This window comes from Chelonoidis abingdonii, chromosome 1, assembly GCF_003597395.2.
Source record: "Chelonoidis abingdonii isolate Lonesome George chromosome 1, CheloAbing_2.0, whole genome shotgun sequence".
NCBI lineage: Eukaryota > Metazoa > Chordata > Testudines > Testudinidae > Chelonoidis > Chelonoidis abingdonii.
Window position 1 is genome coordinate 273,390,671 of NC_133769.1, and position 27,569 is coordinate 273,418,239.

At 42.5% G+C, this 27,569-nt stretch overlaps 1 protein-coding gene across 11 annotated transcripts in view; it reads right to left on the bottom strand.

Moving 5' to 3' along the window:
* Positions 1-9,195: 9,195 nt before the first annotated feature.
* Positions 9,196-27,569, bottom strand: part of MBNL2 (muscleblind like splicing regulator 2) — a 180,712-nt gene continuing 162,338 nt past the window's right edge. For 7 of the 11 annotated variants that reach the window (XM_032771445.2, XM_032771443.2, XM_032771440.2 and 4 more), the window contains one exon: positions 9,196-12,041. In XM_032771445.2, coding sequence (XP_032627336.1) covers positions 11,914-12,041 — 128 coding nt within the window. In that variant the 3' untranslated portion in view covers positions 9,196-11,913. The remainder of the gene's footprint in view (positions 12,042-27,569) is intronic. The other 4 variants (XM_032771444.2, XM_032771441.2, XM_032771439.2 and 1 more) reach the window with 1 other exon arrangement.

Below are 27,569 nucleotides of genomic sequence, written 5' to 3' on the forward strand. Positions count from 1 at the left end.
TAGATATAACCTAGAGCAGAAAATGCCTTCACCATTAGAGGATAGTGAACCTCTAAAAGCCAGCTTTTGTGGTCCAGACCCTTTTAGTGCACCCCTGTAACATTTCCCCCACAGCCAGAGCTGTATCTCCTTCCTTGCTCCTGTTCCCTGCTTCTCTCTCCCTCTCTGTCTTACACCCGCTAAACTCCACCACAGTTTCTGCCAATCACCATAATACATCCCTTTGAGCAGGCCAAGAGCTCCATGTTCCCTGTCTCCCTGCAGAGACTGGCTCTGGGCACTGTGCCAGTTCTTAACTTGCTCCCGCTCCACAACCTCAGCTTTCTTGTCTTCTGCCATGGGGATTGGCCGGGCCAGTTGGGAAAAGAGTATCTCCCCAGTTTTGCCTCCTAGAGACCAGAACCTCTTTTTTGGGCTCCTCCTGTTTTTCCCAATTCCTCAAGGAAACCTCTAGTGGAACCAATTTGTTTAGTAAATTGGTTAGTTGTCAGATGGCGTCCATCTAGGAATAAGCTACTATCACTTCAGAAGGTTCAGACATCAGAGGCCACCCTCAACCCAAACCTGCTGTCTCAACAAAGAAAATATGGCTCTGGATGAGAAAAAGATGGCTTATACTCAATATAATAGGACAGAAGTGATGGTGAAGGGAACAGATAAGCAACAGGAGGAACTAGCAGGAAACATTACCTCACTGAGAGTCTCTCCCCACCATCTGAAATTGGTCTGCAATTTCAGGGTCTTGAAAAAAAATCTCCTTCCTAATTTGTGGATGACCAGATAAAAGCAGTGGTTCCATCTTTGGTTCAGAGACTATGTCCATTCCTTTCACCGTAGATACAATAATCTATGTTTTATCACCTCAAAGCTTGATTACTGCAAATCATTCTACCTAGGCCAGTCAAAAACAACAACTGGTTCAACATATAGTAACCTGACCACTAAGTGAAGCAAACTGAGAACACATGGGTCTACAATGTACGCTAGCTGCCAGTCCAATCCTAGAGAAAGGTGAGGATCCTGGTTGCTCTCAAAGATTGACAGCTTCTGTCTTTGAAGCAGTTCTGTTCCATGTGAATATTATGACTGATGGACTCAAAGTTCAACCTTAAGAGAGCCAGTGCCAGGGTATTCTTGGCTGAGGTCTCCCATATATGAAATATGTTCCATCACTGATCAGGTGGAGCCCAAATTCTGAAAACATCAAATCATAGTATAAAGCCCATTTTTTCTTTGGCCACTTCCCTACCAGTTGTATTTCAAACTGGCCCCAACACTGTACTCCTGGAGTAACAATCCAGTCCCAACTACCTGTAAGGAAGCCTCTTAAAATAGGGAGGAAAGAAGGAAGGAAGAACTGGCTGCTCCTCTTGAAGGATTTGTGATGCATGCAATAGAAACAATAATGAAAAAGTAAAGTAAATTCCCTTCATCGCAACATTTTCAAATTTCAAGAATTCAGTTGAATGTAAAATGATCTTTGATTTTAGACATTTTGGCTGCCCAATATTTGATACTAAGGGTAAGGTTCTGGGAAGGGTAGAAGAGTCTGTGTTAAGAAGAAATAGGTCTTGCTTTGTACAAAGAGGTGCTGCTGAAGAGCTCTGACAGAGTCCTTTATTTAAACAGGCATAATTATATTCCACAGGAAATTTGAATTTGAAAGCAGTTCCACTGATAATTAATTACTCTGAAAAAGAAACACATTTGCTGCCTTCACCACAGCTTGTAGGCAGGTCACAAAATTTTTGTTCTTGGACCTATCTCAGATCCCTAGAGGATTGTTCCTATTTTAGCACAAAACACAATGTGGTGGCTTTTGTTTTGGGCCTCTCACACAGAAAATAGTTCTTCTCACCAGTAGGAAACAGACTAGTCACACGCGGTAAAGATAAGATGCAGAGGGTGGGAGGAAACCTGGAAGAGAATCAATATGTCATTCTTTTAGGTTTCACCACTAGCGCCTGTTTAATGGTTCGTAGCCCCCTCTGCAACCTTCTCTCTTCAGCTTTCCCATGATCCACAAGAGATGTAACTGAACAATTTGTTGTGAATAATATTCACTGTGAAAGTTGTCAACTTTTTCACTAAATAATTATATGCAGATATTTGTTTCCATCATTTGTCTACCATGAATCTTTAGGCCGTTGGAGACAGGCTTTCACGTGGTATATTCCCCTTGTCCAGGATCACAAAATACTGCCCACAGCAGCCTGTCCAGCAGCTACTCGAACGTGTTGCCTTTTCTAGGAACACACGAACCCCCATAAGCGAGCTACATTGAAGTAATACTTTATTTAAAATGCCCATACTGTATTCCCACCCCACCCCACCATTCGTGTGCAATTGCGTATGAGCAATTCAAGGCAATATTTCTTACTAATCTATATGGAAATGCTGAAAGGTGCTATTTTTTGGGGGGGGTGAAACTGCAGATGGTCTGGATAGTCTTACAGGAAGAGACCCCCTCAGATAGGACAGTATAAGCCTATAAGAAGGTTCCTGCAAGAATGGCTCGTCTCGTCGTGTGGAACTGATGAATCCCTTAAATACTGCCAGCAAGTGGCTGGGAATATGAGGGCCTGAAAGAGTATTTGAAGGTTGCTTAAAATGGGATCAGATGGTGTTTCTTACAGGTTGAGAGGATGATTTTTCTTCTTCTGTTTTTCCAGTTAATAAAGGATTTATTTTAATCCAAAAGGGATGCAGTTTTAGTTCGCTTGCAGATCAGGTCCAGATCCTTTATGTGGTGAGTGGAGCATATTTGCAGGAGTATAAACAGTATAGGACTAAGGGGCAGGCATACTTTAAATAACACGAGTGATAGTGAAAGGGTTGAAATATGCTCCTGGAAAACTGCACCATCCAATGAAAACATTAAAAAGGCTGATAATCAGGATGGGTTTTTCATAGCACACATGTCCCCAGAAGAACGCAGCAACTGAAAGTTGGACTAAGTAGGATGTGAATAGTATTCGTCTGATCCAACATCCGTTGAAGCCACTAGAACGATTCCCACAGCTTCACTGGGACTGGGCCCTTCTAGAAAGATGGAGGCACAGAATGGAAGATTATTACTTTTCTGGAAAAATATGTGTGGATGCAGTTATATTGGTATAAATGTGTGTGTGCCGGTATAGCTTATTTCCATGGGCAGTGGATGTAATAGTCCAGGGGAGGCTAAGCCTCCTCTAAGCCAAGCCCACACCTCATCTACGGCTGCGCCCTCTCCTCCAAGCCAACAGCATCTCAGCTCCCACCTGAGGCCAGAAGGTGGTTGGGGCCAGTGGGCGGCTGGGAGCTATTGGGCCAGGGCTCCTGCGATTGTGTGGGAGCTCAGGGCTGGGGGGAAACTGAGGTGGGCTCGGGGCTCCTGTGGGCAGTGGGTGCAGGCTCCGGTGGAAGGGCCAAGGTCGGATGGCTAGCCTCCCTTAAGGGGGGGCTCATGCATCGCCCATGCTTACTCCCATAGAATAGGGAATAAGCTATACTTGTATATCTGTATCAACACAAGGGGGCCTGTTGACAAACTATACTCGGAAAAAAATCACGGCACTAACAGATAGTTATAACAGTACAAAAACTGTGTGAAGACCAGACCCCAAGGTGGTGCTATCTGACAAAGACTTACCATACTGATATCCCCTCTTCACCTATGCATTTCCCATCTGTGTCAGAATGAGATAATATCCCAAAGAAAACAAACCTTATAAAAACTTCAGTGTTGCCAACTTTCATATTTTATTGTGAGTGTCATGATATACAGTATTTTTCTTAAGCCCCACCTCTTGGAGTCATATGAATGCATGGGGATCTCTGTTTTGTGAGTACATTTTTGGGCACTCATGGGTGGGGAGAGAAGCTTTAAAAATGTGACCTGAGTGTATTCTAAACATTCAAAAACCAGATGTTCAATAAATAAAGCTCAACATTTATGATTTTTTAAAAAATCATGAGGATTTTAAGCCAATCTGATGATTTTTGGGGTGTTAACTCAGGATTTTTGAATGTTTGGGGTTCGCAATACTGTAAAATTCATCATAATTTCTGGCTTTATTGCTGGTTACTTGTGGCTGACAGTGCTAGAAATCAAAACAATTTCTTCATGAGAAAAAACATCTGTATTTGCCCAAGCTGAAAAGTGGTATCTATTAGTTCTGAATAGCACTGTTAGCTGCTAACTCCAGGCTCACTGATTCCAATGTCTAACACCTATGAAAAGTCCATTTGCTCTCAGATGAGTAACTGTTTTCATATAAAGGAGAAGAAAACAAACACCTCTGCTTCCCTGCCGCACCCTTCCATGAAAAGTAAGCAAATGTATTGCTAATGAAAGTAAAGAACTAGCTTTGGCTTGGCTCAAGTTCAGCCCATCCCCCCACCTAGTTCCTCAAATGTATGTGAATCCTGACCTATCTATATCACCCTTGCATCACAAGGGTATCTTGTGACCTTGTGCTGTTTTGATCCTGTGACTCTATTATCATGCAGGCTAAACCAGGGGTAGGCAACCTATGGCACACATGCCAAAGGCGGCACACAAGCTAATTTTCAGTGGCACTCATATTGCCCGGTCTGGGAGCCTCTGCATTTTAATTTAATTTTAAATGAAGCTTCTCAAACATTTTAGAAACCTTATTTACTTTACATACAACAATAGTTTAGTTATATATTATAGACTTATAGAAAGAGACCTTCTAAGAACGTTAAAATGTATTACTGGCACACGAAACCTTAAATTAGAGTGAATAAATGAAGACTTGGCACAGCACTTCTGAAAGGTTGCTGACCTCTGGGCTAAAGTATACTGGTCTGTGAGGTGGACTAAGACTAGGAAAAGCCTCACTAAGTTTATTTCCCCCTGAAACTAGGATTTGAACTCAGCTTTTCAGAGATGAAAGGCCATTGTAACTCCACTATGTTCATTTTTATAAAACAATGTATTCACTAGTATCTACATAATTCTTCAAGCACCTTTGGTGGAAACATCACAACTACACAACATGGTACAGACAGTCCTTTCTTGCTTTTAACCTTTCCTTTCTCAGTTTCATGCCACCCATCTTCCTTTCACATTTCAAAACATTTTTATTTCTCTTTTCTTTGATGTAGGAAAACATTTTCTTATAACATTTCAAATTAATGTTAGCATCCACTGAAAGATAACACAGCTATGAATTCCATGTAAATCTTTATCAGCTCCACCACTGTTTACCAGAAATTTTAATCAGTTTGATAGTGCATTCCTGAATGTTCCTTCTAACAAAAGTAATACAAATAACATTGAACCATTAAAAAGACTCTCAGCTAAAAATGTAATTGTAACATGGCATTTGAAAAGGAAATCATGGACCCAGAAAAGAGGCTTTTCAAAGAAAACAAGGAGCATACTGTGCAAATAACCTGATGTTAAAAAGATAGAATCAGCAAAGCAATTCATGGTATCTTCAAAAATCCACTGAGTTTAAACAAGGAAATATCTTCAGCAGAAGACTCCTTCAACCCTCTGCACACCGTAGTGGTCATAAACAACACCGAGTTACCTTCTGCCTTGGGTGACACTTGGTTGAAATACCTAATTATGACTCCTCATCTGTTTAAAGTGCTTTGTTTCTTTTTTGCAACCCCACAATTACCTGAAGTAAGGTAGGTTTACTAGTCAAAACACAGAACTTGGCTATAGAGTTAAGCTCAGCACAAGAGAGGAAGTTCAGAAGGCATGGGAGTGAGAAGCCCTTCTTAACTGACATGAAAATAAGGTGCCAAGTATCAGGAGGTAGCCGAGTTAGTCTGTATCCATAAAAACAACGAGGAATCCGGTAGCACCTTAAAGACTAACAGTTTTATTTGGGCATAAGCTTTCATGGGTTAAAAACCCCACTTTTTCAGATGCATGGAGTGAAAATTGCAGATACAGGCATAAATACTGAAATATGAAAATAAGGTTTTTTAAAAATTAAAATCAACACCAACATTTCCTGAGCCTTCTTGGCAGCAGTCAGCTTTCCAAATACTTCAAAAACAGACCCCAATGCGAAACTGCTGAGCTTGAATTAATATGCAAACTAGATAGTATTAACTTAGGCTTGAATAGAGACTGGGAATGGCTGAGTCATTACACAGATTGAATCTATTCCCCCATGTTAAGTATCCTCACACCTCTTGTCAAATGTCTGAAATGGGCCATCTTGATTATCACTACAAAAGTTTTTTTTCTCCTGCTGATAATTGCTCATCTTAATTAATTAGCCTTTTAGAGCTGATATGGCTACTTCCATCTTTTCATGTTCTGTATGTATATATATCTCCTTACTGTATGTTCCATTCTATGCATCTGAAGAAGTGGACTGTAGCCCACAAAAGCTTATCCTCAAATAAATTTGTTAGTCTCTAAGGTGCCACAAGTACTCCTGTTCTTCTTACAGCAGGATGGGGTCTCATGTGACAAAGTGTAAATAGAACCAGGTGAAGCTGAGACAATTTAGTAATTCAATTAATCAATTCTGAAATCATCTTCATGCCTTCCTCTTTACTATGTCCCTAGCAGGCCTCTGCCCTTCCATTCCTCCCCTTACCCAAACACACTCTTCCTTGACAAGCATTGAGCTTGAAACACCTGCCATTGGACAGGCTCGCCTGGTGTTTTTCCAGAATCACTGAGCCATCAGGTTCCTCTCTAACTAGCTCTCATTGGTGATGGTACAAACTCTCCTTGCCCTGCGGAGTTTTATTTCGTCTGATAGCCATTTAACAAGTGAATGCAGTGTTCACAAAAGGTGTAAAATTGACAACCCTAGACAAAAAGGCTTATTTGCACTAGAACTGGCACTGCACTTGCTGCGTTCACTTCCTCACACTGCCTGGCCAGCACTCGTCGTTCATCCTGACCAAGAGTGACCATTCTAGGGGGTGAGAAGCCTTCATGCCAATCCTTGGATTCTGACAAAAGAAGTGACAGCCCTTTATTTATTTCTGCTCTTTTTGAATGAAGGATAAGCCTGTCCCTAAGCAAGTTTCTGTTTCTCTCTACATTGAATGCAGTGGGTTCTGCCTTGCTACTGAAGATTCAAATGTCAGCATGGTCTTGTGATCATGGGACTGTGAACCAGGAATTTTAATCCCTGCTCTATCGTTGGCTTGCTGTGTAATCTCAGGCCTTGGGCAAATTACAATCTCTATGAGTCTCTGCTTCCCCCTTTGGGAAAATGGAGATACACTCATGTTTACTCACTTTTATAAAAGGCTGAGAGATCTACGGAGGAAAAAGGCCACAATGTGTAACTGTCATTTTTTCAATACATCTGTGAGCTACATTGCACAGATGACAATTGTGTCATTGTACACAATAGTGTGTATACTGACAGAAGTAGCGTAAAGTAATTGTTCTTGTAGAGGTAAATCCATGGAACACAACCCACCTCAGAACACAATCCACAAAGCCAGCATGCTAGGTGGGGAGCTGCCTAAGCTAGCCAATGGGCTATGTGAAAAAAAGGGTGTGTCCTAAACTCCACCCCTCTCGGAGATAGGCACCTAAATCCAAGTGGCAGGGAGGTGCTATCTCTACAGGTGATCCATAGACAGGAATCCCTCTCCTGGAGTCAGGTCACTTAGATGGCTAAGTTGTTTTTGGGCAGAATGAGCTAGACAAACACGTAATTCCACCCAAAGCAGCAGGGAAGTGGATGTTGGGAAGGACCGCCTTTATAACACTTAGTTCAGTGGCTGGGGTGAGGATGACGTCCCTTATAGCCTTTAACCCAGTGGACAGGGTACTCACCTGGGATGTGGGTGACCCCCTCTGCCTGACAAGACGGGATTTGCACAGGAATCTACCACCTCTCAGCTGAGTGTTCTAACCACTGGGTTGTGGAATATTCTAATGTGGAATGCCTGCTGTCGTTCCTGTTGAAGTTGTTCTACTTCAATTAAATAACATAGTAATTAAATATAAATTAGGCCAGTGAGAGAATGAGACAATCTATAGCCAAGTGGTTACAACAGGGGTTGGCAACCTCTGGCACATGGCTCGCCAGGGTAAGCACCCTGGTGGGCTGGGCCAGTTTGTTTACCTGCCGCGTTGGTAGGTGGTTCAGACGATCACGGCTCCCGCTGGCTGCAGTTCGCTGTCCCAGGCCAATGGGGGCAGCGGGAAGTGCCGCAGGCCGAGGGATGTGCTGGCCGCGGCTTCCCGCCTCCTGCATTGGCCTGGGACAGAGTGGGAGCTGCGGTCCACTGAACCTGCCGATGCGGCCGATAAACAAACTGGCCTGGCCTGCCAGGGTACTTACTCTGGCGAGCCGTGTGCCAGAGGTTGCCGACCCCTGGGATACAACAACCACCTGAGAGGCAACAGACCCCTGTTCAAATCCCTTCTCCTCATCGGGTGGAGGAGGGACTTGATCCAGGGTCTCCCACAAGCCAGGTTAGTACCTTAACCTCTGGGCTAAAGGTTATAAAGGAGCTGTTTTGTGTGTGGAGTTGGATGATCTCTGAACACATCTGTTAGATTAGGTCCCTTGGCAAGACTGGCAAGATAAGATAGTCTATCTTCCCCTGGTTTGTGAATCACTTTGGGGCTTAGAGGGAGACAGCAGTGTGCATGCCCAGAGGCAGAAACAGAACACCTAACCAACTTCTCATGCAGAACCTTAGGAGTGCATTTTTGCACCTACACGGTTATGTGGCAGTCAAGCCAGATGGGGTTTTATGGAATGCAGCCATGCCTAAAATGTGACTTAGGTGCCTAAGTCTGGGGGTTAGGTGCTCAAAGACCTTTTTGGATCCAAGCCTCAGTGCAGTGGAACTGACGGGTAGGGAACCCATGCCTGGCAGAGAGGGGCATTCTCAAGATTGGGGGAAGGCTATTAGATCTGCAACTATATACATACACTATGCCCATTCCCTCCTAGAAATGATGTGTACACCAGTTGTGGATGCTGCTGTAATAGCTCCGGCTGACTAGGGGGAAGGAGAAAAAAAAGGAGAATTCCATCCCCCTGCAAGTCATTGTTTGCTCATCATGAGGCAGGTCATTTCATTTTAGGGTATTTCATCTCTGTTACTTGCCGCAAACAAAAAATGGTTTTAAAAAATACCATGCTCATCTTCTTTTGACTTTTGGCTCACTTTACTTGTTGTCCCAGTTGCTCTTCTCAACGTTACAACAATGAAAGAATGTTGTGCTGCTGCAACCATTTTAAAATGCTTCTTTTTATTTGAGCGGTTGCACATTGGGTGAATGAACTTAATGTTACAACAAAAATATAATAGATATTTAACAGATTGCTAATGGTTACCGTAAAAGGCAGGAAAGAAGGGATTTCTTTAACTGTTATTGAAATATTCAGTATAAGTGCAGTCAATTACATTTTGTATGAAAGAGGCAAATGATAAGGTATTTTGGTGAAGTGCTGTTTCATTTATAGAAAATAAATACTGAGACATCTCAAGTAACTTGAAATCATGTCTCAGCTCTAGTATTTACTATTTCGACGTTGGCCCATCTCATGGTTCTTTCTGGGGAGTTTATTTATTTCTTTAAATTAAATAAAGCATTTAAGATTTACTCACCATCATTATAGTTTTTTTTTAAAACATATAAAAAAGTTTTGGCAAATAATATTTATACAGAAAAATAGTTTTAGATCTTCCCAAATTTGTAATTGTTCTAAAAATTATTTGATAATAAATAAAATGCAGAATCTGTTGAACATTTATTTGCACATCTGTGTAATTGCCTCCTTATGTTAGCACAGATCTGTACTTGTATAGTTTTTAGGAATATCACAAAGTTATAAAGTTGGAACGTGGATCTCATATTAAAAATACATTTTCTCTTTTGTTTTGTAGGTTTGTCTGAACGTCACGAATGGGCAAAAAATAGTAGTACTGAAGTAACCGTAAAAAACTATAGAATAATCATCATGAAACATAAAAAGTTTGCACAAAACAATGTTTTAAACAGTCCTCTACATAAAATATTTAAACAATCGGGATAATTTACCATTTAGTCTTGTACAATAAGCTACCAAAATGTCTAAATGAACTATTATTAAAAACAAATAAAAACAACTTCGACAGATATAGGCAAGTTGCAATGTCAACTACCTAGTAATAATGACTGAGAAAGTCTACAGATATTAGTGTTTCAATAGTACATAATGGTGATACCTTAACTGCTAAAGTAACAGGAGTTAAGATACATTTTTTTTTACAAAATAAAACAAATGCAACATTACAACCACTATGTTAATTTTACAATCAGATTGTGATTTTTTTTCTTTCGGGTGATCAGATCTACAGCTTTAATATAAATAGATAGTAATTAGACATTTGACAAACAAAATTTAGAACGGAAAATAATTTCCTACACAACTAATCATACCGTTAGTGCCTTTCAGAAAAGGCAGTGCTGCCAAAGTTTAGAATAGTTTACAATCAATCTGAAAAGGTTAAGTTAAAGTACTGCAATCACTAACTATGTCCACATAGAAAACTGATGTTGCCAACAATTATACATAATATTCACTTATAACAGCTGTTTTCATTTTTAAACAATAATTTTAAAACTACGTACTTGTGATGTGTGCAACATACAAAATGTAAAATATGAAATATTTGGTACAGTAGTGCTGGAAACAAATCAAACCAAACCTAAATGAAATTTTAATTGTACATATATAATTACCTTGTAAATCAACAATGTATTTAAAAAAGTAAACATTAAAATCTGTTTCATCCATATATATGTATGTATGTATATATATAATATGTATATAGTTGTATTAAAGATATCTTCATATTTCTGTGACATAAAATATGTTTTTAAAGAAAAAGGTTAAAATAACTAGTTTTTTTTCTCTCCATGCTGTAATCCGGTTACAACCCTTTAATTCAATTTTAAAAAAATGCAAGAACAGTAATGATTTATTAAACTGAAACTCTCCCTACATTTTTAATGTTTAGTTAATAATCTAGATTAAAGTCACTTATCAGGTTTTCAGTGACTGAACTCAATTTTAGTTAAATTAGGATATCTTACAAATCTCCTCATCTGCAGCCTTTTTGTTGTTGTTGCTCTTGATAGAAGTTACCTCAATAGCAACTTGGTTCTTTTAGGTAACCTGACTGAGAGTTTAAAAGATTAGTCACTTATTGTGGATTAGATTATTGGCATCAACCTCATTTCCTTCAAGTCTGATGTGGCAAAATTTAGGCACTTCTGCAAAGTCTCTTTTAAAAACATTATAAATATACTCGTAAAATAATATTTAAGACTCTGTTGTTTGGGGGTATGAAGTTCATACCGTGCAAAATTTTAATTTTTTTCTGCTGTCCCATGATTCAATGCAGCTTCTCTATACAAGTCAAATATCAACTTATGTCTAGCTAAAGAATTTGTGCTTTACGTTGGATTTACTATTAAAATTTTAGATTTACAGGGTGATGAGCAGGGTACTGGGTTTTGTTTCACTTCCTTTCTTTGTACTGGAGTCAGCAGACTAGGGTAATAAACACAAGACTTCTGGTTTTTCTGCTCGGTTACAATAACAATAATTAGGATTAAAAATCAAACCTGCAACTGGGATATATTTTAGTCAACGTAAATTAATTATTGCTAAACTTGAAAGATTCATAAAATTGTGAATCTTATAATACTAAATTAATGGGGCCATTTGCATTAGCTATAGTTATGGAGATAATAAATATTCCTATGAAGTAAACTGTGTTTATAAAAATCTTTAAAAGTAAAATGTTACCCTTTATGTCTTGAAACATCACAGCTGGTATCAGGTAGTTAACTATTTTAGGCTGGAATATATTAAGCATACAATATGTAATATTCATATACAATACAGCAGCACTAGCTTTTTAGAATTTCTGATCTGTCCATAAGAACAAAATCTTTACTTAGCATGCAGTTTGTGGCAATTCTAGAGAAGAGGAGACAGGATAGTATGTACAATAACAATGTTTTGCCATTCTCAATGAGGTCTCTTGACATTCCATTCCATCCCTGCTGATTATTTCAGGATTATCTGTAAAGAAATGAAATTATTATTGAACTTTTCTATGATTTTATTCTTTTAAAAGAAGGTCACTACACTACAATTTAGGCTTGGTCTATTTAAAATTAAGACACAGATTAAGCAAGGTTTTCACCATCGACCTATGTTGAGTTTAGGGGACTGCATTTCACAAACTTGTCCTTTTCTTCTCAATTACAGATCCTCAGGAGGATGCAATCAGACAAAGAGGATATTACACTTGAAAATATCAGATATATTTTCCATTTTATTTTGATTTTATTTTATTGTTTTATTTTTCCAATAAAAAAGTGAGAAAGAAAAATGTCAAAGGGAAAAGCGAAAGTGCAGTTATTGGGCCAATCCTTAGAAATGCTGAATGCCCTAAACTCCTTTAAATCTCTGGGGTTGAGGGTACTTTGCACCTCACAGGAGGGACCCAGGACCTCAGAGGACAGGAATAATTATTTGCTACAATTTTAAGGTTCAAATCCTTCTCCCATTAAAGTCAATGATGGGTATGGTGTGCTTTCCATTGACTTCCACAGGAACAGAATTGAGCCATGAAAGTTGTTGGGCTGGATGCCTCAAACAAGACAAGACACATAGCAACATTTTCCTAATTCTTACTTTTTTGGCAGGTCAATGAAGCGAAACACCTTTCCCATGTAATGACTAATCCTGCTAGTGTGACATTTCACTATATTAGAGCCCAAGAGTGCTGGAACCTGTTTTCTACCGGTCAATCATTTTATTTCCCATACAGCAAAGGTTAACAGTATTATTTTATACCCTGTATAAGATACTTCAAACGCCCCTACTGTACAGTACTGAAAAACAAACCAGATTTCCATCACCCAAATAGACTAGCTACAATGCCCTTTCCTACCGGATGCTACATCACCACCTGGGGAACATGCTGCAGTATCCCACCATCACCACGCCTCTACTTCAGAGCTAAAAGAGAAAGGCTGGAAAGCACAGGACATGTGCTGAAATGCCTCTGTTTTTTCCTGTTCATTTGGGCACTCAACACATTTTCAAACCATATTTGTAGGTCATATATAACACAGCATTAAATAGTACTCTGCCCATTTACGAACTGTAGGCTTGTGCCATTGTTTACTGTGGTATTTATCTAAAAAAATAAGATGCTTTGAAAATAACCCCAGCGACATACTACCTCTGACATACAGATCACCAAAAAGAAACACACTAGCCCATCATGGACAGCCCTTTATTCCAGCCACATATATGATTACTGATGGGGAGCGCTCCAAGAGCTGGCTGGAGCATGTCTATGTCTCTATCAGTTTGGTGCTGTAGGTACAGTATGCAATCAAGATGGTTTAACTATTAAAACCATCGTCCTGTGGGTACCCCAGAAACCTCAGCTCACAAGTGTGGGGACAATGAACACCAAGGTGTTCCATTTCTCAAAGAAAGACGACTGTTAATAATACACTGTATTTCTAAGAGTGACATCAGTGTTGTCATGTATCTGTAAGTTGCACCGTTATGGTCTGGAGGTGGATCAGATACTCCAAATTCTGAATTGTTGCTTTTCAAGGCACCTAGTTTGGTCATTCTGCTCAAACCGTCTATTCTAGAAGGCTGGAATAGTAGCTCCCACTAATGTTACTGAATGATCTACTTCAAACCTGGATTGTTAAAAAAAAAAAAAAAATCAGTGCTACTCTGAGAGGAAAGGAATGCTCTGTATGACCAGCTGGAATCTGCCTGCACCTATGAGCTTTGAACTTTCTGGCTTGCCAACTTTTGTATCTTTATTATCATTTATATTTTGGTAGGCTCTAAAAGCTTCAACCACAAACATACATCCGCCGCCCCCAAAGGATTTAAAATCTAAAAAGACAAGACACAATGGATGGATGAAATAAATAAATGAGTTGGGGAGAGCATAGGGGAGGATGAGGGAATAAAGATCTGATGATTATTAAACATTTGAATTGTGGTAGGGCCCAGAGACAAGCCAGAGTTGGGGCCCCATTGTGCTAGACACTGCCCATGGTGGATGTTTTAACATGGATTAACTGTTTGAACAATTTGTAGCCAGTTGGTAGCATTAATCACAATTTCCTACCTGCTTCGCCATTCTCAGATGGCAGTTTTCTGTATATATCACAGTTTTAAGGAGGAACCTGAAGAAGAATAAGGGGGTGCCTTTATGAATTTTGACAGTCTTTCCCCACCCAAGTGGCAGCATGGTGAAAAGGGTGAAGGTATTTGTAGGAGATGTGCGCATGCATAGATATATTAGGCTCTGCCGATCCTACACCAGTTCCTCAGTTCCTTTTTGCCAGCAACTCCGATGGAGGGGCAGGAGGGCGGGCAATGGAATGGACATGAGCAACACATTTCAAAGAACAACAGTTATAAAAGGTAGGTAACCATTCTTCTTCTTCGAGTGCTTGCTCATGTCGATTCCATTCTAGGTGACTCACAAGCAGTATCCTTGGAGGTGGGCTTGGAGTTCACAGCCAGCATCAAACCAAGCCTGCTGTGTAAGTGTGTAATGGGATGTGAATGTGTGGATGGACGATCAGGTGGCCACCCTACAGATGTCCTGGATAGGTGCTTGGACTAGGAAAGCTGCTGAAGAGGCTTGCCCTGGTTGAGTGGGCAGTTACAATTGCCGGAGGTGGCACCTTTGCATGATCATAACAGCAGCGAATGCAGGCACTGATTGAAGACGACATTCTTTGAGCGGACACTGGACGACCTTTCATCCTGTTGGACACAGTGGTGAACAATTGCGTTGACTTGCAGAATGGCTTAATCCTTTCAATGAGAGGTGGCGAGAGGATGGCCTTGCGTGCACAAGATCAGGTCTGCCATGGCTTGAAACTGAGCCTCAGGGAGGAAGACTCTGGTCAGAGTAGAGTCAAGGACAGCTCCAATGAACTCTATGCATTGAACTGGAATTGAGGTAATTTTTTTTCTTATTTATCAACAGCCCCAGGTCGCAACAGGTGGAACAAACCAGATCAAGATGCTGTTGCACCTGATCCCCGGACCAGCTTTTATTAGCCAGTCATCGGGTACTGATAAATTTGTATGCCTCGGTGCCTCAGGTAACTGGTCACTGGTGCTCTGCAGTTTGTAAACACTCTTGGGGCTGATGAGAGACCAGAGGGCAGCATGGTGAATTGAAAATGGCAGTGGCTCAACACAAGATGGAAGAAACACCTGTGCCCCAGGAAAATGGAAATATACATCCTTCGAATTTAGGGCAGTGTACCAGTCTCCCAGATCGAGGGAGAGGATAACGGAGGCCGAAGAGATCACGCAAAACTTTAACTACTTGAGAGACTTGTTGAGGTGGCGCAGGTTCAGAATGGGTGTGAGGCCCCCTTTTGCTTTTGAGATTAGGAAATAAACAAGTCTGAACGGACCTCCTCTACCACCCCCAAGTGTAGGAGGTTATCAGTCTCCTGAATGAGGAGTTGCTTGTGAGAACCCCAGGACCTCAGTGGAGGCAGAGGAGGCAGGGGATGGAACAGGTTTTTAGCCTGCTGAGTGGTGTGCAGGCCCAAGAAATGGAGGGTGGCATGGGAGTCTTTAAGGCCATACAGCCATGCATCGGTCAGCTCCAAAAAGAGCCCTGCACCTTCAGATGGGAGGTCCTGAAGGGTAGTCTGCCTCTCTTGGGACAGCCCAGAGGACTGCAATCAGGAGCTGCGCCTGATGACCACCGCAGAGGCAACCGCCCTGGCTTCCAAGTCCGCAGCGTCCCAGGCCATCTGGAGAGTGCCCCTTGCCACCGCTTTGCCCTCTTCCTCCAAAGCGGTGAATTCCCAGGCTCGGTTCTGTGGAAGGCCCTCCTTGAACTTGCTGATGGGGTCTGACAGCTTGAAGTTGTACCTGCCTAGCAGGGTGTGATGGTTAGACACCCAAACTTGCAGGCTGGCTGTCGAATAAATTTTCCCACCAAACAAGTCCAGCCTCTTGGCATATTTATTTTTTGGTGTGCCACTCGCCTGTTCCTGCCTGTCCCTTTAGTTAATGATGGACATTGCCAGAGATACTGCGTTGGAGAGTGGGTATACAAGTATTCAAATCCCTTTGAGGGGACATAGTACTTATTTTCTGCCTTCTTGGAGGTAGGCAGAATTGAAGAGGGGGTCTACCACACAGACTTGGCAATTTTAAGGACCCATGAATGGACGGGCAACGTGACCTGTGCCAGAGTGAAAGAGGGTATGAATTTAAAGAGGTCATCGGACTCCTCTGCTAGCTCCTCAACTTCCAAGTTCGGTTGGCAGCCACCCTTTTGAGCAGGGTCTGGTACTCCTGGAAGTCGTCAGGGGAGCTACTCATTTGTGAGAGGCCCGCCACCACTTCGTCCAGAGACAATAAAGACGACTACACAGCAGGGGGAAGTGGCTTCCCTTTGCTCGTCCGGGGATGACTGCTTGGGCATCCGGGCCCATTGTGTTGCCCCCACATCAGATTCAGCACCATGCTCTGATTCAGGTGCAGACTGTGCCAGAGGCAGTTTGTCTGATATGCCCTGAGAGGAATGGTGGGAGTATGGGACTGGAATGCCGGGTACACCTCATGGGCCCCAGTACTGCCACTGGGCAGGCCACTGCCCCTGCTGCCACACGGTCACTGCCAGTGCCCTGCCAGTCTTGGGGGCCATCAGTGATTCGGCTCTCGTAGGTGAAGGGCTGAACTCTCCCTTCCGGCAACCAGGGTGGAACCGTAGATGCCTGAGTCTATCGGCTGACCCTTGTCTGCGACCAGTAAGGAGAGGGTGAGGACCAATGCCTGCCTGAAGAGCAGTACTGAGGAGTCAGAGACCTGTGTCACAACTGGGAATGATCCCATACCAGGGGGATCACTGTCTGGGAGATCGCCTAGGCTATGGTGATCTGCACCATGGTGAACTCTGGCAGGAAGCCTGACAATACCACGGGTACGCGGATCAGCGTCATGACTCAGATATCCCGTGCCTTGCAGGTGGAGACTCTGGCATCAGGGATCTATGTCTTCTAACCGGGGACTGAGGCTGTGGTCATGTGGACCAATGCCTGTGGTCCGGGGATCGGGGTGGCTCCGCTGCTTTAGGGGTTGGTCAGGTTCCTGGCTGGACTAAGGGGTACGACTGCAGAGGTACCCCTAAGCAGCTCTGGAGTGGGCACAGGGCCTGACACAGGTCCTTTGCCCAAAGCTCGCTTTTTCTGCAGTGCAGCAGGCCCTTCAACTTTGACCACTTCTTGGCACCGGAGAGGGAGAATGGTCCTGGGTGGATTCCGGTGCTGATGGCGCTGATGCTGAGGTGCTGAGCATGGAGTCTGATTGAAAGGGCTCCGAGGTAGGATGAAGCATAGCCTCCACGAGGAAGGCCCTCAAGCAGATATCCCACTCCTTCGGAGTTTGAGGGTGAAAGTTTCTGCAGATCCTGCACTTATTCTTTCTACGGGGCTGCACGATGAACATGGCTTAAAGTCCTAGCTGAGGCAAAATTCCTGCCGGGACTCTAATGTCTAAACTAGTACTCTAATATTTAACTTAAAGATCTAATTAAGAGCCTATCAACTAACAACAAAGGAGACAGAACAATGGACTGTAAGAACCACTTGTGATGCAAGACGAGGCACTCCAACCAACCATCACAGGCGGTAAGAAGGAACTGAGAGGACATAGGGTGAGCAGCAGCTAATATATCAATGCAAAGAGCGCGGCACTGCTGGGGGCACTCCAGCCGACCCTACGGATACCGCTAAGGCAAAAAACTCAGACGACTGTGCATGTGGGCATGCACACACTTAGAATGGAATTGACATGAGTAAGCACTCAAAGAAGAAATAGTATTTTTCAATTCACCTCATACAAGTACTGTAGTGCAATCTTTTTATCGTGAAAGTGCAATTTACATATATAGATTTTCTTTTGCTACATAATTGCACTCAAAAACAAAAAACAAAACAATGTAAAACTTTAGAGCCTACAAGTCCACTCAGTCCTACTTCTTGTTCAGCTAATCACTAAGACAAACAAGTTTGTTTACATTTATGGGAGATAATACTGCCCACTTCTTATTTACAATGTCACCTGAAAGTGAGAACAGGCGTTTGCATGGCACTTTTGTAACTGGCACTGCAAGGTATTTACATGCCAGATATACTAAACATTCATATGCCCCTGCATGCTTTGGCCACCATTCCAGAGGACACGCTTCCATGCTGATGACACTTGTTAAAAAATAATGTGTCATCAGCATGCACTCATGTCCTCTGGAATGGTAGTTGAAGCATGAAGGGACATATGAGTAGCACATCTGGCACGTAAATATCTTGCGGTGCCGGCTACCACAATACCACATAGATGCCTTTTTAAATTTCAGGTGACATTATAAACAAGAAGCGGGCAGCATTATCTCCTGCAAATGTAAATAAACTTGTCTTAGCAATTGGCTGAAAAAGAAGTAGGACTGAGTGACTTGTAGGGTCTAAAGTTTTACAGTTTTATTTTTGAATGTAGTTTTTTTGTACATAATTCTATATTTATAAGTTCAACATTCATGATAAAGAGATTGCACTATAGTACTTGTATTAGGTGAATTGAAAAATACTATTTCTTTCATTTTTTACAGTGCAAATATTTGTAACAGGAGAAAGTATCTACACATGGCCAATTCATTCATATCTACAGCAAGCCCAGGAATGTGCTTTCCTGTCTACGAGTGAGTGGGCTTGTTCTAAATTAATTGCAGAAAATGCACATTCTGCCACTTCAGTGATACAAGTCAATGAAAATAGCATTTCTAACAAGAGCAATATATTCTGACAGACTGATGGCCTAGTGGTTAAAAGCCTTGTTAAATATTTATGTATGATTGTGGTGGATTTAATGGTATTTACATACGATTTTAGAGGCAACCACTGTGAAGACACTCTCCTTTTCCCTCCTCTTTCAATATCTGTGTAAAGTGGTCTAATAGATTTGCCACAAAGAGCCAAATTGTTTGTATCAGTAGGCTACTGTGTAGATTCAAAGCACTGAAATCACGTGAATGATGGTTGTTATTACCCAAGCAATCAATGGTAATTTCAAGGATGCTGGACTTCTCTACAGATTTGCCTCTAAATAGCCAGAAATATTTACCCCTTCACATCTCCTATCCTTAAGAATAATTTTTGGAACATAAAGGCCAAAATTAGCTTTCATTGCTATGAGTTCCAGCACAGCACTTTCTAGTTTTTACAAAGCCTCAGGAATAAGGGATTCTCCAAGGTTTCATAATGGTGGTGAAGTCGATCATGCAATATATGTTTATCTTTTTAAGAATTAACATAACTTGGGCTATGACTGATCCTGATTCAGTTTCTGCAACGCGTTTAAAAGGAGTGACAGCCAGGTAGGAATTTTTTTTAATCACTGTCTTCAGTTCCCTTGCAAACTAGCAACCAGCATACATGGTAGATAACTCCAAATTAGCTCATAGTTGTCTCAAAAGAATTACTAAGAGTTTGACCTTGCTGGTGAATTTTGAGATGAAGTAGAAAATCTGAATGTGTCTTTCAAAATAAATTCCAACTTTTAAAACCTCAGATAACTTTTCTTGAGATCCAGAATAGCAAGTTCATGGTTTTCGTTGAGACAGTTCACAACAACATAAAGAGCATCTTCTCTGAACTTGAAATGCACATCATTTAAACAGCCAATATTCATTGCTGTACTGTACAAATAATGGCCAACTAGTTTTGATTTGAGGTCTACTGCCTTGATCCCTACAACTGTGTGACATCAGCTGTCTGAATATCCAAAGCTGGTACACAGCAAAGAGAGCACAAGATTTCCCATGCTGCACAAATCTGATATACACTGACTCTAATTACAGACCTGTCATTGAATCCATCAGCAAGTAGACGTAATCTCAGTCTCTTTAGGGGTGTGTATTTGAGACACACCCCTAAAGAGACTGAGATTACGTCTACGAAGTCTTTCATTCCACAGATGTGAGTATATTTTGAGCCAAGATTAAGGCCATATCTCTAAAACTGAATTCATGTTTTGTGACTGTGTAAGTGGTGTTAACAAGATGGTAAACATTTGGCTCTCCCCCTATTGCACATTGCAGAGCTATCTAGGGAAAGCAGCTTCTTGTAGACAAAATGACAATTTGTGCATTTCACATGAGCAGAAGAGCAGTCACGTACACGTAGGCAAAACATTCTAAAGGTCTTACAGACACTTACAAGAGGACTGCCTTTATCAAAAAGCTTATCACACTTTCTGAAAATTACACGAAATATTTTTTTTGACACACAAACCATAGGGATTTATAGCTTTCAATGAGTTTTGGAAAAAGCATCTACATCGAAGTTTCTCATATTCCTATCCCATGTGCTATGTCCTTTACACTTACCCCTCTCCTGGTTCAGGCTGATTTATTAATTATTATTATTACTATTATTAATTATTATTATTATTGTTACCCCCGAAGACCAAAAGGGTGAGTAGATGTGTTCCAGACATTGGTTTTTTTTTAAATAAAATCAAAATCAAATCTGTTATTATCTAATTTTTAAACAGTCCCACATCTTGTTTTGTCTTTCTGATACCCCTTTTGGATGTCTATCAAGCAACTCCAGATCAATGTGGCCAAAATTCAGGTTTTGATCTGCCCCTTGAAACCTTCCTCCCCAATCCCAATATATCTGTTACCACAGATAAACACCATCATTATCCTAGTCACTCAAATATATAATCTGGGCATAATCTTGAACCCTGCCCTCTCTCCACATTCAGACAGTCATGCCATATGCAAGTCGTGCCGTGCCTACCAACATAACATTTTAAAGAATCTGCTTCTTCTGTCTGTCTAGATTGCCAACACTCTAGATCAGGCTCTCAGTATCTCACGCCTTCACTACTGTAATCTCCTTTCTGGTCTTGACACCAATTATACACTTCATCTGAAATCCAGGCAAAACCTGCTACGAGGATAATCTTCCTGGGTCACTGTTCTGACCACATTAGACCCCTCTTTACATCCCTCCTTTGGCTCCCTTTCCTACATCATATCAAACAATCTCCTGGTATTTACATTCAGTTCCATGCAGTCTGTAAGATCTGTCTTACTGAGCTACCAATTCCCACTTTTGCTTTGCCAGTGACACTAGACTTGATCACTCATTTGTCCATTTCTCTCTCAATCATCTCTGCACTTTCTACAATGTCACCCTCCCCTCACCCCATGCTTGGGGAAACCACCTCATCAAAATTCGTACTCCTTTTAAATCTCTCCTTAAAACTTACTCTTGCTTTGACTGCTACACACCACTCCTGTGTGCCTGATTAGGCAAGCAGTGAGCTATGACTTCTGTTTGCTGCTCATGTCTGTTCATTTTATTGTTACCACACCCACCTGGTGTGCCTGTTTTGCTGTCCGCTGCAATGCCTCAGACATAAAAACTGTGAGCTCTCTATGTTAGCAACTGTCTTGTTATTTGTCTGTATAGCACATAGCACAAATTGGGCCCTGGTCTTTGTCTGAGGTTCCTAGGTGCTAGAGTCGTATAAATTAATATAAAGAGTGTTTATACAGTGTATAAGTCTTGAACTGATTAGCATATTAAGAAGTCTACCCTTGGCAGCAGTCAGTAAATTTGCAATTACAAAAAAACTGTAACGAAGTATGAAAGAAAGGTAATCTCACCCTAAACTCCAGTAAAAGTGTTGTTTAGCAGTTGCAGCAAATAAAATTAAACTGCAGTTTATTTTACTACAAAGCCTCCTCTGGCTTAGTTGGTAAACTAAAATAGCTGTTGCATTTCAGACAAAAATAACTGCCTTTGAACTACCTGACTGCAACCTAAGGTTTGCAAGCTTTATTTTCCTCTCTTAAAGTTAGCTCAAACTGTCTTTCAGCAGGTGCTTCAATGTTTGCAAGGTTCTAACAATTATTACACATTTTACTCTGGACTGGCTGAAACGTTACCTTGCCTTTGAACCTCACTATAGACGAAGGCCTCATATCCAATTTCTTTCCTCCCCAGTCACCACACACATCTGATTAATTACAGCATTAACAGACACACACATTCAAAATGAAGCTCAGCCTGAGGCACTGAGGGTACGTCTACACTACGGGATTATTCCGATTTTACATAAACTGGTTTTATAAAACAGATTGTATAAAGTCGAGTGCACGTGGCCACACTAAGCACATTAATTCGGCAGTGCGCGTCCATGGTCCGAGGCTAGCGTCGATTTGAATGTGTGTTGCACTGTGGTGCTAGCTATTATCATAGCTCATCCCATAGTTCCCGGCAGTCTCCCTGCCGCTTAGAATTCTGGGTTGAGAGCCCAAGTGGCTGGATGGGGCAAAGATCATTGTCGCGCGGGTGGTTCTGGGTAAATGTCGATCAGTCATATCCTTCCTTCCGGGAAAAGCATGGCAGACAAAATCATTTCGGTATAGCCTTTTTTCCTCCTGGATGCCCTGGCAGACGCCAATTTAGCAACGGCAATCATGGAGCCCAGTTCATGCGCGCCAGGTTTGTTTTTAATTTTTTTTTACAGTCACCGTATGTGTTACGCTGGATGCCCTGCGGACAGAGGCGATACTCCACAGCGCTACACAGCAGCATTCATTTGCTTTTGCAACTGATAGCAAGACACAACGGTTATCCAAGTCGTTCTGTACTGTCTCTGCCTTTGGTGCCATAAATTGGCAATGAGATGACGGTTATCTGTCCCTCTGTACGTTACTGTCTGCTGCTATCATGGGTGCCCCTGGCTGAGATTGGCCGTAGGGGCAAAGCAAAAATGGGAAATGACTCCCTGAGTCAATCCCTCCTTTATGGTTCTCTTAAAAATAGAGTCAGTCCTGCCTAGAATATGGGGCAAGTGTACTAGAGAACCAGTGTATCCAGAGAGCACAGCTGCTCCTGTGTCAGATCCTGCAGAAATGATGAGCTACATGCCATTCACAGGGGGTTGCCCCTGCAACAACCCCACCGCGTTGCTTCCCTCCTCCCACCAACCTTCCTGGGCTACCGTGGCAGTTGTCCCCCCCCATTGTGTCATGAAAGTTAATAAAGAATGCAGGATAAGAAACAGATGACTTGTTAGTGAGATAAAAATGAGGGGGAGGCAGCCTCCCGGGGCTATGACAGTCCAGGCAGACATTAAGCGGTGCAGGGGAGAGGAGCCCAGCATCCCCACTGCTATGATAGTCCAGGCAGTACAGAATCTTTTTCTTTACACAGGAAAAGGGGGGGGGCTGATGGAAGCTCAGCCCCAGTTGCTATGATGAAGACGGTTACCAGCTTCTGTACCATCTACTGGAGTATGACCAGGAATTTCATTCCTATTTTTTACCCAGGCGCGCCCCACCCTGGCCAGCCTCAACCTCGAGGCCAGCCAGGAGTTATTCAGCTATCAAGCAATGGAGCTGATGGGATTGGACAACGGACGGTTACCAGTCATACTTGTACCATCTGCCACCAGGGAGGGGAGAGGAGCGGATACTGCTTTCACTGCTGCAGCATCGCGTCTACCAGCAGCATTCAGTAGACATAGGTGACATCTGAAAGAAAGTCAAGAAACGATTTCTTTCCCTTTTTCTTTCACGTGGTGTCTACTTGGGGTGGGGGGGGAGTAAATTGGAGGAGCTATTCCCTGAAACCATGCCGGACAATGTGTTTGAAATCCTACAGGCATTGAGGAGCTCAGCCAAGAATGCAAATACTTTTCGGAGACTGCTGTGGACCTGTGGGGATAGCTGGAAGTCCTCAGTACCCCTCTCCCTCCCTCCATGAGTGTCCATTTGAGTCTCTGGCTTTCCATTAACGCTTGTCACGCAGCACTGTGTAGCCTGGAGATTTTTTTTTCAAACACTTTGGCATTTTGTCTTCTGTAATGGAGCTCTGATAGAAAGATTTTGTTTCCCCATACAGCGATCAGATCCAGTATCTCCTGTACGGTCCATGCTGGAGCTCTTTTGGATTTGGGACTGCATTGCCACCCGTGCTGATCCAGAGCTCCACCCGTGCTGATCAGAGCTCCACGTTGGGCAAACAGGAAATGAAATTCAAAAGTTCGCGGGGCTTTTCCTGTTTACCTGGCCAGTGCATCCGAGTTCAGATTGCTGTCCACAGCGGTCACAGTGGTGCACTGTGGGATACCGCCTGGAGGCCAATACCGTCGATTTGCGGCCACACTAACCCTAATCCGATATGGTAACATCGATTTTAGCGCTACTCCTCTTGTCGAGGAGTACAGAAACTGATTTAAAGAGCCCTTTATATCGCTATAAAGGGCCTCGTAGTGTGGATGGCTACAGCGTTAAATCGGTTTAACGCTGCTAAAATCGGTTTAAACGCGTAGTGTAGACCAGGCCTGATTCAGCTCAGTTCTCTTTGCTCCAATTCCACTCTGCTTCTCTGACCACCAACCCCTTTGCTTGGCAGCTCAGTGCTGCTGTGCCTAATGTCTGTCCCATTGTCCTTGCTAAGTGGGCAGGAAACATGATACTCTCAATGAATCCGTAAACTCAGGGGTCGTATCCTATGACTGGAGAACTGCTAACATAATACCTATTTTTAGGAAAGGGGGAAAAAGTGATTTTGGAAACTACAGGCTTGTTAGTCTGACCTCTGTTGTATGCAAGGCTTGGAACAAATTTTGAAAGAGAAGTTAAGAACACAGCGGTAAATGGTAGTTGGGATAAAACACAACATGGTTTTACAAAAGGTAAATCATGCCAGACCAACCTGATCTCTTTCTTTGAGAAAATAAATGATTTTTTTAGAAAATGCAGGTAGAGAGAAGGGCTACTCGGATGATCGGAGGAATGGAATACTTATGAAAGGAAACTCCAGGAGCTTGGCTTGTTTGGCCTAACCAAGCGAAGGTTGAGAGGAGATTTGACTGCTCTCTCTAAAGACATCAGAGGGGTAAATACCATGGAGGAAGAGGAGTTATTTAAGTAAAATGCCAATGCTGACACAAGAGTAAATGGTTATAAAACTGGCGATCAACAAATTTAGGCTTGGAATTAGACGAAGGTTTCTAACCATCGGAGGAATGAAGTTCTGGAATAACCTTCCAAGGGAAATGGGGGCAAAAAAGCCAACTTCTTTCAAGAGTGAGTTTGATTAGTTTATGAAGGGAATGGTATGATGAGATTTGCTACATGCCATTGTAGGCAATCTGAAATTGCTAGTAGCTCTCAGCTACAACAGAGAATACTTTCCCAGATGTCTGTCTGGTGGGTCTTGCTGACATACACAGGGTTGAATTGATCGCCATTTTTGGGGTTGGGGAGGAATTTCCACTCCCCACTTAGCATAAGCCCACAGCAGACTGGGATGGTTATTTTAACAGCTCTGGGATCCCCAATTTCTTTGTTATTGGGGCAGGAGGAAAAAGAAAAAGTTTGTCACCCTGATTGTGTGAATGGGGAGCTGTGGGACTGCTTTGTGACAGAGATGACTCAACCTCAGTTGGGTGGTACTTGCTAAACATGGGACATGGGTTCCAAAACCCCATGAACTGAGAGAGGTTGGGGACTGGTGTGTGTGTACTTGATGGTATGGGCCCCTTTTGAGGGCCTGGAACACCAATTGCAGATCCTCCTCTCTCCAATGTTAAAGAGTAGAGCTAATTTTGATTTCATTAGGAGTCCATCTAGAGACTGCTGAGCTGAATTCATGTTGGGCCAATGGTTTACCAGCACCAGGGCTCCCCTACTAAGAGCTGAAATCACTGAATGAGTTGAGCTGAGATCACTGAGTGCTGTGTTAACCCGTGGGGGAGCCTGAAGACCTATTGGTAAGTGGCTGGCAGAGTGGAGCAGTTAGCAGTGTGTTGGAGCAGCCCATGGAACAGTGAGTGGAGTGAAGTGGTTTGCACGGATAGCTGGAGGAGCGGCACAGCTGGTGTGGTGGAGTGGGTCATGGTGAAGGCTGCAGCAGAACTCCACGGAGAGGCGGAGCAGTTGGCCCTGCCCCACGTAAGGTGCCCCTTAACATCCTGTGTGGACTACCCCTCCCCCATGTCCACCCAGGCTGAGGGGGTAAAACTCTGCAGATAAACTCTTGAATTCTGGGGTGGCACTGACCAGAGACTTTTGGGTCGTTGGACTTTGGGGTAACTGGACTTAAGACCCTAAGGGGAATAGGACATTGGCCAAATGTATTTGGAGGTGGGTTTTGTTGGTTTGTGTTTATATCTGTTCTGCGGTATTTCTCCATGGGATGCCGCATTCGGTCTTCTTCCTTATTAAAAGGGATTTTGCTACCCTCCGAGACTGCGGTGTATTGCGACAGGGAAAGTATTGCCTCCTAGAGGCGCCCAGGAGGGTTATGGTATGTAGTGTCCCAGGTCACTGTGGTGGGGCTCGAGTCCGTTATGCATGTTTATAAAAACAGAAACCCCTGGATACTGAACCCGCCTTGTTGTCGCAATCAGAGGGGCAGAAGGCGATTACACTATGACAGTCTCTGTAACTTGAAGTCTTTTAAATCATGATTGAGGATTTTCAGTAACTCAGCCAGAGGTTATATTCTATTACAGGGGGGTGTGAGTTCGTGACCTGCAGTGTGCAGGAGGTCAGACTAAATGATCACGATGCCCCTTCGTAGCCTTAAAGTCTATGAACCAATTAGTCCCAGGAATAGGGACTTTCCCAGACTGCTATAACATGTATATAGATTCATAGAATGTTTGCTGTCATATTGCAGTATAACTTCCGAGACGTATACAAAACATTAAAGCCTGCAACACAATGTTCTGTTTTGATGGAAAATTTAATAAATATCCTTTTATATTTTGCCATGTTAGAAACTATTGAGGTGATAAAGACCAGTTTAGGTTAAGCATGGGATTCTCATTCTTCTCCTTATATCCTTTGGATAGAGACTGTGAGTCATCTGAAAATCATATTTACTATTCAGAGGCAACTTCTCTAGCAATGGAAAATGCTCATGCTATTACAGCACCTTGATTCCATTAGTCACAGGTCTGTTGTCACCAGACTCAACAGGCAGAGATCTTTATGAATGGATGGAGTTGTCTTCTTTTGGATTCACTTTCATTTACCCGTCGTACCAGAGCGATTTTCACTATAAGCAGCAGGTCTCTCCCCTTGGTCTTATCACATACGCGCTCTCTTACTACGATTATACAGAGTTAAACTGATTTACCTTACTCGGTCCCCAATGAGGCCCTTTACTATCCCTATAATAGGGCTCTTTTATAACTGGTTTCCGTTACTCTCAATTGACGAGAGGTGAGTAGCGCTGAAATCCGTATTACCATTACCTCGGTTTGTGTTTGTTGGTCGCCAAATCGCGCTGTTATTGCCTCCATCTGGCATAGTATCCTACAGTAGTGCACCTCTGCTCTACTGCTCTGGACAGGCAATCTGAACTCGGATGCACTGGCCAGGTAGACAGAAAATAGCACGCAACTTTGAATTTCATTTCTGTTTGAGCCAGCGTGGAGAGCTCACCGCACAGGTGACACGCAGAGCTCTTAGCACAGGTAACAATGCAGTCT